Source organism: Argiope bruennichi, chromosome X2, assembly GCF_947563725.1.
Source record: "Argiope bruennichi chromosome X2, qqArgBrue1.1, whole genome shotgun sequence".
Lineage (NCBI taxonomy): Eukaryota > Metazoa > Arthropoda > Arachnida > Araneae > Araneidae > Argiope > Argiope bruennichi.
This window is the reverse complement of record NC_079163.1, coordinates 58,778,065-58,796,698: the sequence shown is the minus strand read 5'-3', so window position 1 is coordinate 58,796,698 and position 18,634 is coordinate 58,778,065. Positions and strand designations below refer to the sequence as shown.

At 26.8% G+C, this 18,634-nt stretch overlaps 1 protein-coding gene across 1 annotated transcript in view; it reads left to right on the top strand.

The window, feature by feature from the left end:
- LOC129960896 (rho guanine nucleotide exchange factor 10-like protein) overlaps positions 1 to 18,634 on the top strand; it is a 79,728-nt gene that overhangs the window by 9,484 nt on the left and 51,610 nt on the right. The window contains exons 3-4 of the mRNA XM_056074614.1: positions 6,306 to 6,407; positions 16,138 to 16,367. Of these exons, the coding sequence (XP_055930589.1) occupies positions 6,306 to 6,407; positions 16,138 to 16,367 (332 nt within the window). The remainder of the gene's footprint in view (positions 1 to 6,305; positions 6,408 to 16,137; positions 16,368 to 18,634) is intronic.

Here is an 18,634-nt window from a genome sequence, read left to right as displayed (position 1 = left end):
TGATGTTATATTTTAAAAAATAATTATTTTATAAATATCAGTAAGTTAACATATTACCTGATGAAATTTAAAAATTGTTGAAAAAGAAATATGTGCTAATAAATACAGCAGTAACTTGTTTTATGTAATGTATAATCCTTACTTCAGCTTTGTAAAGAAAAATATCAGTTTTATTTAACCCTTTAAAGGGCCATTTTTTTCTAGTCATATTATGTTAAAATATTTTTAGGCTTGAAATTAGAATAAGAAAAGGGATTCATTTAGCTTATTAGATAAATTTAATTTGATTAATTAATTAATTTGGTTAATAATTAAATAACAAATCAAGACACATCATTTTGTCTGAGATAAAGAACTGAAGCATTTAAGTTTCTGACTTACTAAAAAAATTTGTTAGAACTTATGCCAACCTGCATAATTTCATACAAAGATTGATAAATTTGGTGGGAAGCATACTTTCCACAGCTCTAGAAAGGGTTAACTAAAAAAGTGTCATCCTTGTGAAGATGAAATTTTGTAATTGACTTTTCATTTGTTTATTGATGATAGTTGATCATCATTTAACAGTTACAAAAATACAATGATGTATTTCTGATGACAATTCACTATTATAATATATTTAAAAGTTATCAATTAATTCATTAAATTTTGTCTCTGAAGTAACAGTGTCATAACTATTTATTCTTGAGCCCCGAACCAGAATTTGCATTTAGGTTCCATAATTAATGAGGTTTGAAGAGATAATAAAATAATTACACTACAATAAAGTTTATTGTAATTGCACTTTCACTTCAACACCTTTCTTTTGCGAGTTGCATAATCATATTTAATATTTATATATTGTTTTCTTTTGAAATAATGAAGATAGAATAATCATTCTTGTTCAGTAGTGGCTTTTAAATTTTTTATTATTTTTAATGTACTGAAACTTCTCTCTGATGAAATAGTAGAAATGGAAAGAATTGCAAATATTCAACAAGTAACATCGGTATTTGGACAAGGCTGGGTTAAACCAAAATCATGAAGAGCTTATAGACTATTAAAATTAAATGCAGTTTTTGTGTTTTTATAAGAAATGTTATTTCAATTTTCGATTTCAAGTGTAAATTCATACTTTTTAAAAATCTTCGGTTATGTGTCTCGCTATTAAATATAGCAATTTTTATTTTTGTAAATTGGCAACACTTGCATCGCCGATAGACCTTAGGGAAATTAAAATCGTCACTAATAGACTTCATTTTTGCTAATAATCTATTTACAACCATAGATTGTCGAGAATACTGTCTGTTTGTATTATAAGTAATTTTCTGGAAATCGCAATTCTTTTATCTCATTTTTTTGCCTATTTCTATTTTGACTCTTCTCTTTCATTTATTAAGAAATTCCTTCTGTCCATTTCTTAATTCAAATTTAGTATTTCCTGGAAATTTTGTTCAAAACCAGTGTCTACATAATCTAGTAATTTTATTCCACAATCTGTTGGCAAATCTTTTTATTGTATTGTGTTCAATCAAAGTATTATAGAATTTTATTCTATATAAAAATAATAAAGAAATTAATAATTAGCAAAATTCAACTTTTTGCATTTGTTAACAACTTTAGGGTTTGGGAAATCACTTGTAGCCTCTCATTGCTTCAGGAAATTATAAATATGCTAATTTTATTGCATTGGCCTTTGACTCCCTTTTATCAGAATAGTAATTTAGAGCAAATCTTTAGCTATATACTTGGATGTCCTCTTGCGTATTTTATATTCTGATGTTTTTTCTGACTAAACCTGTTACAGAAAATTATAAACACCTAAAAAAAAAAAAAAATGTATATGAAATTTTATAGAATTCAATTAGTACATTAAAAAATACTAAACGAAATAGTACAAGGTACATAAGGATTTAACATCACAAATCATTTCATTATATAAATACAAAAGTATAAAATTGCTTTCAGAAATAACAAAAACCAGTGTAACAAATTGACTGGGTTATTTAAGAATTGTGTCTGTTAATAAAATCTTCGAAATATGGCAGTCAAGTAATTTTATTATTTGCATTCTTATCTATTTCCACTAATACATATACATGAAAAAACAGTGCAGTGACTTGCTGTATTCACACTGTAAGCTAATTTATGTAAGTTAATATAGACACATTTAAGAAATCAGTAAGTTTGAATACTCAAGCAAGTGAACAGAGATATCCATGGTTTAAGTTAGGAAAAATTTAATAATTAAACCTGCCAGTAGAAAGGCAGACAAATTTAGAAATATAATTTCCAGGTGAGCTATGTGAGAATACACCTCCGTAGTTATGGCACTGTGTAGTAACACTACCACTTAATAATGCTTTTGAGAAAAAAAGTATTCCATAATATGCATATTACTGTGTTTTGAATTAAAGACTAAAAAGTTTAATTATTTTTTACCATACTAGTAAAAGGTAAGATTCACTTATAAAAACTTTAATACTTTGTTGCTGCAATGTGAGGTGTTGTAAATATTTTTAAAGGATTTTAAAATTTTAAAGTATATATGCATGTATTATATGTATGTACTACTAAAAGTTATTACAAATGTATGAAATTCTTTTAATACAACTGGATAATAAGGATTTTTCAATCAATTAATTCCTGCTTAATACATTTCTTTTATGATGTTAAAAAAAATTAACTAACCAAGCATTTAACTTTATAACATGTAAGAACTAAATGTACAAAAAGCTTGTTCAATATTTTAAATTCATAGAAAATATTTTCATGTATCATTTATTTATTATATTAAGAGTTTCTATAGTAGATCTATAGTGTCAAAATTTCATAGAATTTGGTTGTATCTAAAACACATTCAAAAAGATTTTGTATCCAATTAGACATTTATTTGTGCAAGTTTCTTTTACATGCTCTAATTCATGTCAAAGATAAAGCTTTTATCTACCTATTGTTACTTGTTGGCAAGAATGAAATGTATTGCATGCGAAAGAGTACACTGTTTTTTGCATTATAAAAATATTTTATTCATTCTGTGTTTATGACGTCAGAATCTGCCATCTTCTTTTCCCTTCTATAGAAATATAAGAAAGAGACTAATAAAATTTCCACTTCAGAATTTTTAATTTAAATTTATTCTTTATACTTTTAATAAATTTTGGAATATTTAATGGACTTGTCAGGATTTGCATAATATAAGCATTTTTCAAAATAAAAATAATTTATATTATGAGAAATTTATGAAACAGGTGAAGCTTCTTATTTGTATGAAGCTTAGTATGTTCCATGTTTTGAGTTCTATTTTGAAATTTTAAGTAAGTTTAACTTCAATAATGAAACAGATGATCAAAACAAAAATATTTATTATAAAATAACATTTTAATACATCTTTCAGTGTGGTAATTGTATTTTATTTTATATATTGATATATGATTAATTTTTTTTGTATATTGATACATAGTTAATTGGATTTTAATATGTGTTTTGATATGAACTAGAATATTTATGTTTAGTAATGACTGGGAGAAACCTTTAGAGATTTACAGTTCTTTAATTTCAAGCATCTTTAATAAATCTATAGGATACTAATCTGATTGCAATATCCGTATTTTTTTTTAATGTACCTAGAGTTTTACTTGATAGGTAAAAGAAACAGGAAAGCTTAAAGGTTTCTCTAGAGTTACCTTTTTTAAAAATCCAATGCTAGTTTTTAGAAGAATCGTGGAAGACACATCTGTATTTTGAGTGTGCTGACAAATGAGCAGTTATTTTGAGACAAGACGAAATTGCAATTGTTGATATTCTCTCATAATAAGAAAGTCTGCTTGTAATAATTTTGCTCAGTTTATGATAAAGAATTTTGAACTTGAAAATAAAAGGTGTTATTTAAAGCTAGTTGGTAACTTTGAAGACATACAATAAATATATTTAAATTGAAATGTGACATTTCATTTAATATGGAGAATTGCATGCTTACATTTTATTCAGAGATTCCATATATGCAAGATTAAATAGAGGTCTCTGCCAATGTTTTATTTCAAAATCTGATTCTGTCAATATGGCTCCTTAGCTGTTAAACTCGTATTTGGAACAGCAAGGTAAAGGGATTCTTTTTAATAATTACTTTTTGTATTTTAGTTTTAAAATACATCATCATAACATTAAATGTCTACAACTAATGAAATTTTGAGTGTTTAGAGCAATTTTCATGAAGCAGTTTTAAAATATATTTTTAAAAGTTAATATTTTAGTCTTTGCTGTGTGCTCCTCAAGAAAGAAAACTTAGTACTGAAATATAAGGAATTAGATGAATGGGAATTTATTCAAAATTCTAAAGCATTTTTCTTGTCTTGAAGGTTTGATCTTGTGTGATGTCATTTGAAACTAGAAGAGTGTCTGTATTGGATAATCACAAATAATTCTTCTTCCTCAAAGAAGTTACATCTACTTGAATTGAATATAATCATTCCCTTGTAACTATGTCAGAGTTACTCTTGCCCTAACGAAGTATCCAGGACAATATTGAATGATCATCATTGTGATAGCATGAAAGCATTAGCTAAGGTTGAGTTATAAAGGCCCTCATTGGCAACAGTACAAATATGCTCATAGGAAATATGTCCTATACACATGATTTCTATGCTTATCTAATTCTTGGGTACCCTCATTGAGGGATCTTTCTCTTGTACAGTAAGTTCAAAGAAATATCATCTCCTTATCAGTTGCTCTATTATCTCTTATGCAGTAATGCCCTTAAATTTGATCAGCTGGGTGTATTTTTGAGAGTTAGTGAGGTCTCGCACAGAGTGCAATATATCTTTGTTTCATATATATTAAGGCTCATATATTAAGACAAATTAAAGTTTTGTTTATTCACTTTATTTACTGTGAGACCCACTCCATATTTATGACTAGAACCAGAAAATCCAAAGAGTGATGCTATCTTTGCATGTGCTCTGTATGTCCAGAAGATAATTGGGCATGTGATCAGTATGTTGAACTGACAAGTAAAACAGTACACAAGAGCAACAAAAAAGTAAAATAATTGATCATTAAAACTTGAGAAAATATCATCCGGTTTTTAAATCATTTCTTGGTAACATAATAAAATAATTTAACTAAATACATGAAGAAACGGAACTGAAATACTCTAACTGTTTATGTAATATATAGGCAATTCAAACAAGTACCATAGCATATGAACAATTCAGATTAAAAGTTGAGTGGTTAAATCAGTCATTTTTGTATGTGTATACATATTTTAGAAGATGGCCAAGTAGAGTAGACCAAGGAAAAAAAAACTACTCTTGTTTCAAACCTGTTTAAAATCTAAAATGTATGAATGTTTGTTGTTCCCAAGGATCTCTAGATGGAGTTCATTGTTATGATTAATTGTTATCATTAAACCTAGTATGCAATGAATTAATAAGAATCTGGAGCTCTAGGAATATCCTATTCTTCTACTAATTTTTAAGTTTAAGCACAAATGAAGAAAAATTAGGCTTAATTTTAACTTAAAATTGCTACACTTTCGAAGTAATTTACTGTATGTATAATGCTTAAGCTTCCATACTTGTTTCTATATAGTACTACTTTTAAATTCTACAAATTTTTAAGGTGGAATGAAAGAAAATAAAAATTCAGTAGGCCAGATTAATTGTAATACAGAGCTTATATAAATGTTGATTAGATTTTTAAATTTCTATTCAGAATTTTGCTGTAGATAATTTTACATTAAATTTTATAACTGTTTTTGCATCTTCTTGATACATATTTTTATAATAAATATATTAACCTTTAATGATACAAATATTTTATTCTGAATTTTATTTTTGAACTTTTTTTTGTTCCCCAAGTCAGTTATTTAAAATGCATATGCACAAACATGGATATTTATAATGGAAATTGTTTGCATATAATCTGTATAATTTCCTTTCTAAGCAGAACAACTATTAATTTTTAAAAGATCAAATATGGAAAATAATTCAATCTATTAGTTAAAATAACAAGTTATCTTGTATCTTCTATTTCAATTTTAAATACTTATAGCTGAAGTAATTCATATAAATTATTTATTCTACTGTATTTTAAAAACATCTATTACTAAACTTTTCCTTCTGTGCTTGAATATCTGAATTTCTTGCTATTTTTATTTAACTATTATCTTTTTTTAAAGTTATTCCTTTAACATTTCTTTTTCAAACTTATTTTGTCACAGTGGTCTTACTTCACAACATATTTGGCATGATTTTGTAACCTGGCTTAATTAAAGCATTTTTTTTATCTACGGGTAATTTCCTTTCAGAAGTTATTTTTAATTCCAGCAGTCCAGCGATCGAATGAATCAGCGTCTGCCGGGAAACCAAATGAAGAACCATTATACATGCTTTATGATGACACCCATAGGCAACAGTGTTCTTCACGAGGTTGGTGGTGGTGCTATCTTGCTTTTCACTTCTTTTTTTTTTTTTTTTTTTTTTTTTACTGAATATATGCATGTTCTGTCTAAATTTTTACATACCATGATTTGGTGCTTGGCTTTGCATGGATTTACTAACGTAAGCTTTTCTGTCATTTAAGATATTTTCTCTTAAAATGGCATTTTATCATTTACCTTGAAGTATAAAATCTGATTGCTATTTAGGATCAGTAGAATACTAATTTTTAATACTTTTTTAATAATTTAACTTAAAAGATTGCACTAAAATAATTTATACAAATTAAATTTTAAAGTACTTCCATTGGTTAAATTTTTCTATTGTATGATTGAAGAATGTTTTCTTTGTGTTGCACCTTAAATAGTAATTATAGAAAAAATGGTGTACCTTGATAATGCAGTTTATTACATTTTATTTTCTGTTATGAATATATATTTAAAGCAAATAAAATAATAAATGTATGAACTAATTTTATTTTCTGCAAACATTTGAATGGAGTGACACATTTAAATTTGTTATTTTATTTATAGATCAGCTGATAAGTATTTTTGTAGTTTAGATTATATTGATTTATTGCCTGTATGTTGTACTTTTGTCTGAGGTAAAATCAATTTCAAGTTTTTTTCCAATAGTTGCGAGTTTTTTAAATTTTGATTATTTTATCGTTAAATATATTGAACTCGAACTACAGAGGTGGAATTTTCTAATTTTATTACATATTTTTTTATATTTTATACATAAGTTTTTAAATAATTCAGATGAATTTTTGATTTGAAATAAGGCATTTCAATAATGAATTGGGGAAAAAAAAATCCCTGTAAGTTTTTCATTAATGAAACAAAGATTATCATTATTAAAAATATGTTGCATTTCAGATGGTTTTTGTGTATCAATTATACCTTTTTCTTCATTCTCTGAATTTAGTATAAATTCTTGCTTGTCATTAATTTATTTGTACTTTTTGTTGTGTGGGGAAATAAGTGCTTTGTGTATGTATGCAAATATTTCCTGAAATTTTTAACAAATATCATTATAGATCTTAGTTTGTAGAAAAGTATATACAGGAATTCGGTACATAAAATATATTAATAGCATGTAAAGAAATGTATTGGTGATAAATAAAATTTTGATAATTTGGAAAATAGAAATTTTTTTTTTCATATATATATATATATATATATATATGTGTGTGTGTTTTCTGTTTTTCGTATACAAAGAGAAAGTATAGTAACCATCAAAAAATTTGACATTGACATTTTGATGTATCCCCTTCATTTAGATCCGAGTGTAAAAAAAACAATTTTTGAATTATATCATATTATTTTCATACTCTCCAACATTGTTACCCAGTTATCCATAGTACTTTTTGCAGATATATATATATAATGAATATCCACAAATTATTGAAAAATATTTCCGAAGAATTTTAATTAAAACATTACTCAAAATTATTTAATAGATTTATTAGATTTATTATTGACTAAATAAATTAATAAAATTGTATTATTTCAAAAAATCGCACAATATGATTTTGTTGAGTAAATAAGTTAACACTATTTTTCAGACATTTACAGATTTTTTAAAAATTAAATAGCTAGTACTTATACTTTTTAAAAATTATCATTGCTCAGTTTAACATCATAACATACTCCCATACATATTTTGTAATGAGAAGTGGCTCCAATGTTTTTATTTATGCTAAAACAAGATTTTTTTTGTTAAATTTTTTTAAAATAATAATCGCCGGTATTGTTGCGTGCAATGAATCAGAAAAAGTGTATTTTAGGTGTTTATTGTACTTTTTCAGTACATATCCATAATTGCATAGTTCTCGCCCGATTTCTGTAGCTGTTGGAAGGTATGTGTATTTTTAATGCCTGTCACTTTATTTGTGAATACAATAACTTAAAAACATGTTTAGCTATGTAGTTAATATTTTGTGCTTTATTGCAAATTTGTAGATTTCTTTTAAATTTTGAATAAAAACTGTCAAGAAGTTAGTTGTTTCTGTGCACGTATGAACTGATACTTTTAAGAATCGAAGAATGCAAGTTAGTCTATTGATATTGAAATTCAAAATATATTTCTTGTGTCATGTATATGTGTACAAATGTTATATATTTTAATTTCAATCTCAAAGTTCTATAATATAGAATATGTGGCGACACAGTTAAAGATTTAGTTAATTACAACCAGACATTTAATTATTTGATTTTTTTTTTGTATGAGTATTATTAAATGATTATTTAGTTATACTAGTGAGCAGAACAAAGGGTTCTTTATTATGCCATCCATTAGAAATTTCACAACTCCGAAATTAAGAGTTTAGAGCTAAACGAGTTCTAAACATTTTGAGCACCTCTCGAAAAGTTGTCTCGTGTAGATGGGGGAAAAGTTGTCTCCGATGTAGAGGGGAAAGAATAAAGGGTGCTATTTTCATTAAGGATAGATGTTGATATGCCAATTCTCCCTCTTCCTCACATACAATGTATTGCATTGGATCAGGAGTTTGCTTTGGGTGTATTATTGCTTATCTGCGAATTTTCTTTTTTGGACATCATAGATTTTTTTTACACCTTGGGAATTATTCCATTGTATCTTTAAACATTTGGCACCATGGAATGTGTGATTTGTAAATCTATTCTTAATACACAATAATTCATGTATTTATTATACTTCAATCATTTGCTTCCATGAATAGTGCAGTTCCTTCCTACCCCTCCCTCCTCAACTCAGATTTGTATTTTTGAGAGTTAAGGCAATATGATTTTGTTTCTCTATCTGTTGTAATTTTATTTTATATTTTTGTTTAGTTCTTGTGCATGATGTTTAATTATTATATTTATAGGATTGTGTATTCTTATTTTTGAAATACTTATTTATTCTGTTTATCTAAAAGTACTAATATTATTTAGCGTTTTTTTTTATTTGTGGTTTTTAATTTATTATATTTGTGTATTGCTCAAAATTCTTCTTTAGCACTATAATTAGGTTTTTGTTTATTTCTTGTATTTGATTTATACTCAATACTTAATAAATATATAATATTTCGGCAAATTTTAGCATCAATCGTTGTTTTTAAAATTCTTGGGCATTTTACCTAGATATGAAATGATTAATATTTGACAGTATTCCTAGGTATTTTGTACAATACCCAAAATACAAACTGAGAATTTTTGATTCTCCATATCATTTTGTTTTAAACATTTAGTACAAGGCACATGACTTCTTACATCTTACTCTTTTCTTTTATTATCTGTTCTACATTGTTTTTAGAATGTCTGGATCATTGCATACAATGTAATGTCGTATTCAAGTAATTTTCATATTTTATAAATTATCTAAAATTGCTAAAAAATTCTATTAAATGCTAGTGTTTCAGTCCTTGCTGATAACGTAGATTTTAATACGTATTGTATAAAAAAAATGTAGTAAGCTGACAATTTTATTTGAAACACTACTGAAATGTTTGAATTGAAAATTTGAAAAAGTAATTTTAATAGCTCAGTATTAGATATTTCTTATTTCACAGAAAAAAAATCCTTATTGAATCTAAAATTACTATGTTGAGAAAGCAAAGTTCTTAAGAAAAATTAATCTAGTTCTTGAAATTGATTAAATATGCACTTGTGCAATTCTAAAAAATGATGCAGGATTCTTATTAAGAAGTGTTAATAGGTTCATTTGAAATTTAAGCTGGCAAAAATAATTAGCTGAATCTAATATGGCATTATTGTTCACTCTCATTATTCTCTTCAACATATTTGCATCGAATAATGATAAAAATTAATTTGTATGTATTATATAATTGAATTAAATAACATTAAATATTGGACTACATAAAGATCAATTTATACATGGAGTAAATTTTTAAAAACTTTACATACTTTAAATATTTTGTGTTATATTGTACAGCACTACTATAAACTTCATGTTGTATTTTTAAATATTTTCCGTAGTACAATCCATGATTTTTCAGACACGTCTGCTCTTGTTAGTCAACTAAATCTATAGTTTATCATATTTTATATTATTCCTTTGAGATTTATTAGATGGCATGAAAAAAAATTGTTATTGGTATGTGTGCTCGCTATAATGTAGTTGTGGCAATTCAGACATTAAAGCTCATGAAGAGGCTCAAAATTCCATAAAAATAACTTAGATTAAAAAAAATCTAAAAATTGTCAAACAAAAAAATTCTACACAGTTGTTGGTAGGTTTCATATTTCTATTGAATTTATTTCTTTAAGAATTTTTGAAGACTTACTTTGTTTGGAATTTATTTTTTGAATCTCGAACATTTCATTGATTTATTCAAGATTTCATGCACATATGGATTGCATCATACTTGTGCTCCATAATACATTTTCTAGTTAAACAAATCAAAGAATTGTATCATCAAATAGGTTTAAAAAAATTCTGCTTAAATGTCAACTGTTTTGCAATTCTGACTGTTTCTATTAAAAAAAAAATTACCAAAACAATTTTTTTTGAAGTAATGATTCAATCATTAAAAAAATGGCTAAAATGATATTAAATGCTAAACATATTGCATCATATTGCTTACTCATTGCTTGAAAATATAATGCCGTATTAAACACAACTAATCTTACACAAAACAATTGCTGCAATTTTAAAACCGATGAATTGATATATATTTCGCAAAACTAATAAACTGGAGTTAAAAAAATGAATGTGTTGGTGTATTTTAATCGTAAAATGAGGGAAAGTCAATAATATTGTCTAGATTTTCCTTTGATCTTTTTTTAATATTTTATATTTTGTCTCATTCATATTCTTTTTATTTTAATTTAACTTTACTGTGGGATTTAAACTGCTTTGATATCATTTTGTTCCTTGCTATTTCCTTCAGAATCCACTTTTCATTTCATAGTTTTGAGTTTTATGCTGTTGAGTTTTATGTCTGTAAAGCCTGTGTGTGTGCGCGTGCGTGCATTCATTCATTCATGCATGCATACGTACAAAACTACCAACATATAATATACGATGCAGAGAAAAAATCAATCAATCAATAAATGTTTTCAATAGCAGTGGTGTTGAAGAAATTGCTACAGTATGGAACTGATAAAAGAATGATTAATTTGGTTTACGATTAATGATTAATTTGGATGGTGATAAATTGTGAAATTTTATGTTCCAAGATAAAAAATAAACGCCTCCCCTCCTCCTGAAATACACTAAGGTCAAATTTCAGTTTTCATAATCTTTGGACAGAAGGAGAAAGAAAGGGAAGTGAGCTATGGAATTCAACATTCACATTAGAAAATATTTTTATTCTAAATAACGAATCTATGTGTTTAAATCAAATTTCTATTTAAATATATCGGCTATTTTCAGAACACAGTAGACTTATTTCAGAATTGTTTTACCGAGTGGAATGATAAGCGTTATTTACTTTTTTCAGCTCTGTCAAATCAATCTGTCTTGCAGTATAGTCAAAATATTCAATTACTTTCAACTATGTAAAAAATTTTTAATGATTCTGTTAATTACAACAAGTTAGTGGAAAATTGTAAGTGCTTAATTTTTTTTTATACCAAAACTTTTAACAAGTAAGAATTAGTTTAACATTTACAATCTGTATTCATAGCGGTACTTTCATTTATTTGTTTTAACAAAGTAGTATGTATTCATGATTCTTCATTATTATAATAGACCTTTATAGTATGCTTTTTTTTTGAATTTTCAAAATATGTAAAGTTTTCTGAACTTTTATTCCATTTTCAGAAAAATTTACCTTTTCCTCAAGTCATCTACTTTAAAATAATTTCCTTCTCCTAAGTAATTATTTTAAATCTTACTGTAAGCTTTTGAATAACTTAAAGAAGGATCCAAAAAGTTTTTTATTTATTAAAAATGTATTATTTTTTGTTAAGTATAATAGAATTAATTTGTAATTTATTCTTGTAATTATAATATAACATTGTTAAAAATCAATTCTTCTTAAATCATATAAAATTCTTCCTGTTCAGAAAATTGCTATTTTTAAACTGCAAAATCATATTTGTATAGGTAACTTACTTTTAATCATCATGCTTCTTTAAATATATACTTTATTGATGTATCAAATCATTTCTAAAACCTTGTAAAAAAAAAAAAGCTGTTTAAAACTATAATATACTGAATTTCTACAGTGGCAAGATTGGCCCTTTCTGTTTGAATGAGTGGATAAAAATAATTTGAATTAAATCTGATATCTAAGGAGGATGGTATTTTTCTCTGTCAATGGTCATTTATTCAGTCAGTTATGCATGACATGGCTTACATGACATAGTGTTCAAAAATATTCTGCATTAAACGTATTGTTTTTAAGAAATTGTGCTCTGATGGTGTTAATGACCTTTAATACCTGGCAGCATTTGCCCTTACTGTTGTGGAAATTTCGTAGACACTTACTGTCCTTAAAAAGAGGTACATGGCCATACTTTGCTAATGTGCTGTTGCATTTTTTGGGGGAAATAGGGTAATATGTTTTAATACAGTGGAAACTCATTTAATATCTAATTTCACTTTATGAAACTATTTCATTCTGCATGTAAAGCACTGAGCAGAAATGTTCTCTTGTGTAAAGCCACATCAGTTGCCTAAAGAGCCCATTGAATTTACGATTTTCATGTTTGAAATTGAGGCAAACGCTAGAACATTTTCGTTTGTAAGTGGGGAAAATTGTTCTTTTAAATGTTCTGTATGTGGTAATATTCGTTAGTTGAACATGTTTTACTTTATTAGACCTTTATGAATTACTTGGAGATGAAGTATTTTTAATCAATAAACTTGCATATGTCTTGCCAGTCTCTCTACACATCTTTCAAACAAAAAATAAATTAGTCAAGAAAATACGATTATTGTAGATACATCAGATCGTGGACAAAACAGCAAATGGATGAAAAAAAAAAAAAAAAAACTGTGTTGGCTTAGATAGTTAGCAGAATTAAAACCATCACCGTTGGCTTTTCAAGTTCTCCTTTATAGTTACTTGATTGGAGCAAATTCCACTCGCTTATTATTATTTTCGTCCTAATAAAAACACGTTTGAAAGTCATTGGATTTAAATTTTTTTCGCTTATATATGGGATTTGAATTTTGGGTAAATTTTTGTAGCGGAAGCACATTTTCTACTTATACACTGATGTTTTATTCGGAGATATACAATATTACTTTTTTCCATTATCCTTTTGTGTAGAATTGCAGTTGAACATATTTATGTTGGATGTATGATAGCAATTTTCTGTTTTTCTTTTAAAAATTTTGATTGTATTATATTTTTTTTCAGTAATGATTAATATTATATAATAAATATGAAATAAAAGTAGGTTGGAGGTGTAGATATCTTCCAAAGCATTTGCAGTTGCTTCTTTTACCTGATGCTTCTTTTGCTCCATATGTTATCTTTAATGAATGAAAAGTATCTTTAAAATCTTCAGATGAAATTTTAAGTAGATAAAAACAGTTGTCAGTGTTTAGATATTTTATGCAAATATATGGTGCATGTTACCTTGAAGTGTAAAATTGCAGAAAAGGAAACACGCTTTTTGGTGTTATACATTCAGAACAGATATTCCCTTCATTCTTTTACTCACCCATTGAGTGTGAGAAAAGTGAAGATTTTATCTTTAAGTTAAAGCAAAAGTACTTTTATGTTTGAAATGCAATGGTATGAAAAGTATCTTTCTGTACAATAAATTAAAATGTATGTATTTTTTTATATAGTATCTGCCATTGGTTAGGATAATATATCTTTATTGATATAAGTTAATATATAATTATATACTATAAGCATATTATATTAAGCTGATTCATTGTTTCAAATCTTTGTTATGCTTCAGTATTAGTGAGCAGAATTTGAAGTACATTAAACATAACAAATATTTATAACACAATAAATGCCATCTAGGAAGTAAAAATTTATATATAAATAACTTAAATGGAAACTATTATAAATTAATTATAGTAAAATTTAATGTTTTATGAAATGTATGCAGGATATTCTATTATTTTCAACTTAAATTTTAATTAAAATGAGAATATTGTGGAAAAAAAATGTAGATTTCATAGCTTCTGAGAAAATTAAATAACCAAATAAATTAAAAAAAAATCCTACCAAATTGCAATTTTTTTCATTACTTATTAATTTAAAAATTGAAGTAAAATATAATACTGTAAAGAGGAAATTAGAGGCAAATAAATAAAATGATTTAAAATATCTTATATTTTCATTCAATGGAAATGGATAAAATAAATTTTAAGAGTACTCTTTCCTTTATATGAAAACATAGTTTTAAATTAACTAAAAACTTAACTGTTTGTCTCAAAACTTTAAAATCTTTATGCTGCTTCATAGTATTTATGAACAAAATTAAAAAAAAAAAAAAATCTATCAAGCAATTTGGGTTTCTGTAATGTATCAACTGTTTATGAATTTTCACTTTTATTTATATAGATAAAAATATGTATTTTAATGATTTTTTGTTGGTTTTTGTCACAATTATACTATAACATTAATTTTGCTTCAGGCTATCTTATCTTCTTGAGACTATTTATACAGGGTGTCTCAAAAACCTTGATCGTTGCTTTTATTCCTTAAATATTGATCATAGACTTATACTGTAAATTACGAAGTTGCATAAAAAAATGGTGTAAAATGTTACGAAATCGATTAAAATTTTCAGGGGATTAAACTTCAAAAAATACAAAACTTAAATTTTTATACGGACCCCGTTCAAAAAAAATTCCCAATGAGTAAAATGTGCCTCATCCTCTAATAAGATCATGTAAGTATTAAAAATTTGTAGAAATAATAACTTAAAAGAAAGATTACTTAACTTAAAGGAAATATTACATAAATTTTTTTACAAATTCATCGACTATGATGTTTTTAAATTATATTCTGTAATTCATGATATAAAATTTTAAAGTATTTTTCAAGAAACGTAGATTTTAAAATTTGTATTTCAAACTAAAAATATAAAGCATATTTTATTTCCTTATGATGCATTCCTGCGTCGCGTCATCTGCACTGAAGCTGTAAACATTTGCATTTTAATTTGTGATTGACCCTTCATCAACTTTGTTTTAACATATCGTTGAGACTTATCATGATAAAATTCTGAAATTTTGTACATGACCTTATTAGAGGATGAGGCACATTTTACTCATTGGGAATTTTTTTTTTGTACAGGGTCCTTATAAAAATTTAAATTTTGTATTTTTTAAAGTTTTAATCGATTTCATAACATTTTGCACTTTTTTTACACAACTTTGTAATTTACAGTATATGTCTGTGATCAATATGTAAGGAATAAAAGCCGCGGTCGAGGTTTTTGAGACACCCTGTATAAATAGTCTCAAGAAGATATCTGGATATATCTGTTTTTAATACAGTTGGTTCATATGTAATGCATTTATTCTTTGTAAAAAATTAGGTGTGTATTTAAATTGAATCAGCAGACAGTTAAAGATAGCCCCCCTCCCCCCATTTGCTTTGTTGCTTTTTAAGAAACCAGGAAGCTATTTTCGAATTTAGGCGGCTGTTTGATAGGAATACAAAGAAAACTTCTGTGTTTTATTTGAATTTTCTTTAGAAATTGTGTCATCATAATGATGTTGTGTATTTGGAAGTGACCAGCAATGCATTTTTATAAAGAGTTTTATAAACACCAGACATATTTTAAAATTTATGGCTTGTATATTTTTTCAGGTTTACAAACTCCAGAAGACAACATTTACGAAGAAGTTGACCTACACCAAATAAATCAGACAGATGAAGATTTTGGAGATACTGTTAGTTTTATAGATTCCGAAGCTGGTATTGATCAGTCTGCTAGCTCTGCTAGTGAAGAAGTTGAAGAAGAAACTGGTGCTGCTAAACTTGCTGCTCGGTTTATTGGCAAAAAGAAAAAAAGTGCTAAGAAAGGAAGAGAGAATGAGGTATTTAGAACTATCTCACAAAATTTTATGAGGTATATGTCTAATCAAATTTTGTATGTTATATGTTCGAGTTTGAATTTGTTTTGACACTAAAATGTATAAAAGTTAACTATTTAAAATAATGATTAACTATTTTTAAAAATCCATTTGCAAGATGCTTGTGCATTGATATTAATATTTAATTGAGCTGAAGAACTGCTATATAGCTGAAATATGCTACTTATTTTGTTCATAATTATATATTCACCTTTGGGAAAATATTCGTTTCAGGATCCTCCAACTAGCACTTCTGAACGATTTTGCTCTGTAAATGGGCAATACACAGTAAAATTAGCGTATTTACTTTGATCTGTGATTTTTGATGCACTATTCAAATTTTTCTTGTTCTGGATCATGCTGTTTTAATTCAAAACTTGTGTATTTTTTGTTCGCATGGCCAGTTCAATTAGGAATATATTTTTTGAGGAGTAAAGAAATAAAGAATATTTTATATAAAATATTCTAAAAAAAACTCTATAAAATATTCTTAATTTAATATTTTATATAAAATGTTAGAATAAGAATATTTTATGATATTAAGCATTTGACCAAGAAGCAGAAAATGGAGAAATTAATTATTCCTGTTGTACATTCTACAGAACATGCAAGTCAAAGTGCAGTAATTTCTATTAGGGCTATTAAAAGGATTCGCTCAGGACTAGGAGATTCAACTTACAATTTTACTTCACCTAAAAAAAATAAATGAAAAAGAATGTTTTGTAAAAACATCAGTTGATGAATTTGACTGCTGCATTATTAAGCCAACTATGCATGCTTTTTATGCTAAATGGATTAAAAAACTCCTTTAAGAATAAATTACTTCCGGTTTTGAAAGAAACAATGAACTTCAATTAAAGTAAGCAAAATTTGTCAAATTCTTCATAAAAATTGGATTTAAATGGATGACGATATCAAAATGTATGGAAATGAATTGAAGTGGAATGAGACGGTACACTTTTAAAGAGAATCTAATTTTTAAGAAGCATAAGAAGAAATGGTACATAAGATAGGGTTATAATTTATTTTGATGAAACTTTTTTCAATAAATGTTGGCAGTTGGAAAATGTAGATGATGTACACCAAATGGGAAATGCTTCACAATACATAATTTATGCATGTGCAATTGCTCAATGGCATTTTTGCAGAAAGCAAATCTTTTCTATTAGGCTAATAATACAAAAAGGGTACTATCATGGGCAAATGAATTTGTGTATTTTTAGAAGTAAGCACAAGAAAAATTGGTACTTAATTTGTCAGAAAATGTTGCGATTGTAACTGATAATTTTCCATATTATACCATATAAATTTATTCCAGAATTTGATATCTGTGAAAGCGAAATTTTATATTGACTTGCAGTGAATTCAATCCTTTATTCACCTGCTGCTTTTATTTGCTTCTTAATTAACTGAATAATCTTTCACTTTATTCTAAATTTAAACACCTCCATCTTTCATTTTGAACCTACTTGGGTGAAATAAATGCCTCCTGTTGCATGCGCAAGGGGTTTCTGTAATATGAGAATTGACGGTACATAGCATTGTTCAATCCAATGCTTCATTTCACTCTTGTTATTGGAGGTCGAGATCTGGAATCTGAATAAAACGAAATTTCTCGGCACTGTAATATAAATTGAAGCATCGAAATAGACCTAGGCTATAATGTTTCACACAGGGGTGTTTGTGCTCCGGGGAAACCCCGGAATTCCGGGGATTTTGAACTTCGATACCCGGAAATTCCGGGGATCGTTGTTCAAAAGGAAATAGGTATAATAATGAATTATTTATTTTGATCTGGGTAATTTTGTTTGCTTTGAAAGCAGAAAACGCAAGGTCAGTGTGTGTGGTGAAAACTTTTCCTTTCTTTCTCCAAAGGCAGTGATAATGCGTGAAAAGGGGGAAAAAACTTCCTTTTTGTTCTTTCCTTATTACGAGTTATGACTCATTCCCCCGGTTCTCGGACATTCTCTTCTGGATTCTTTTCGGCAAGTAGGCGCGGCAGAAAAAAAAGGGAGAGACTTCGTTCGACCAGATGTGCGATCACGTGACCTCTGTTCAGAGGTCTTAATTTTGCAAAATTAATGGTTATTAATTTTGCAAAAAAAGTAATTCATTGAACTTTTATAATTAGGTCATTCAATACTTCATAATTGTAATTTTTCATTTCTCCCCCCCCCCTTCTCGAAACTCCAAAATGTCGGTAGTAAGTCCGTAAAAGTTTCAGGGGATTT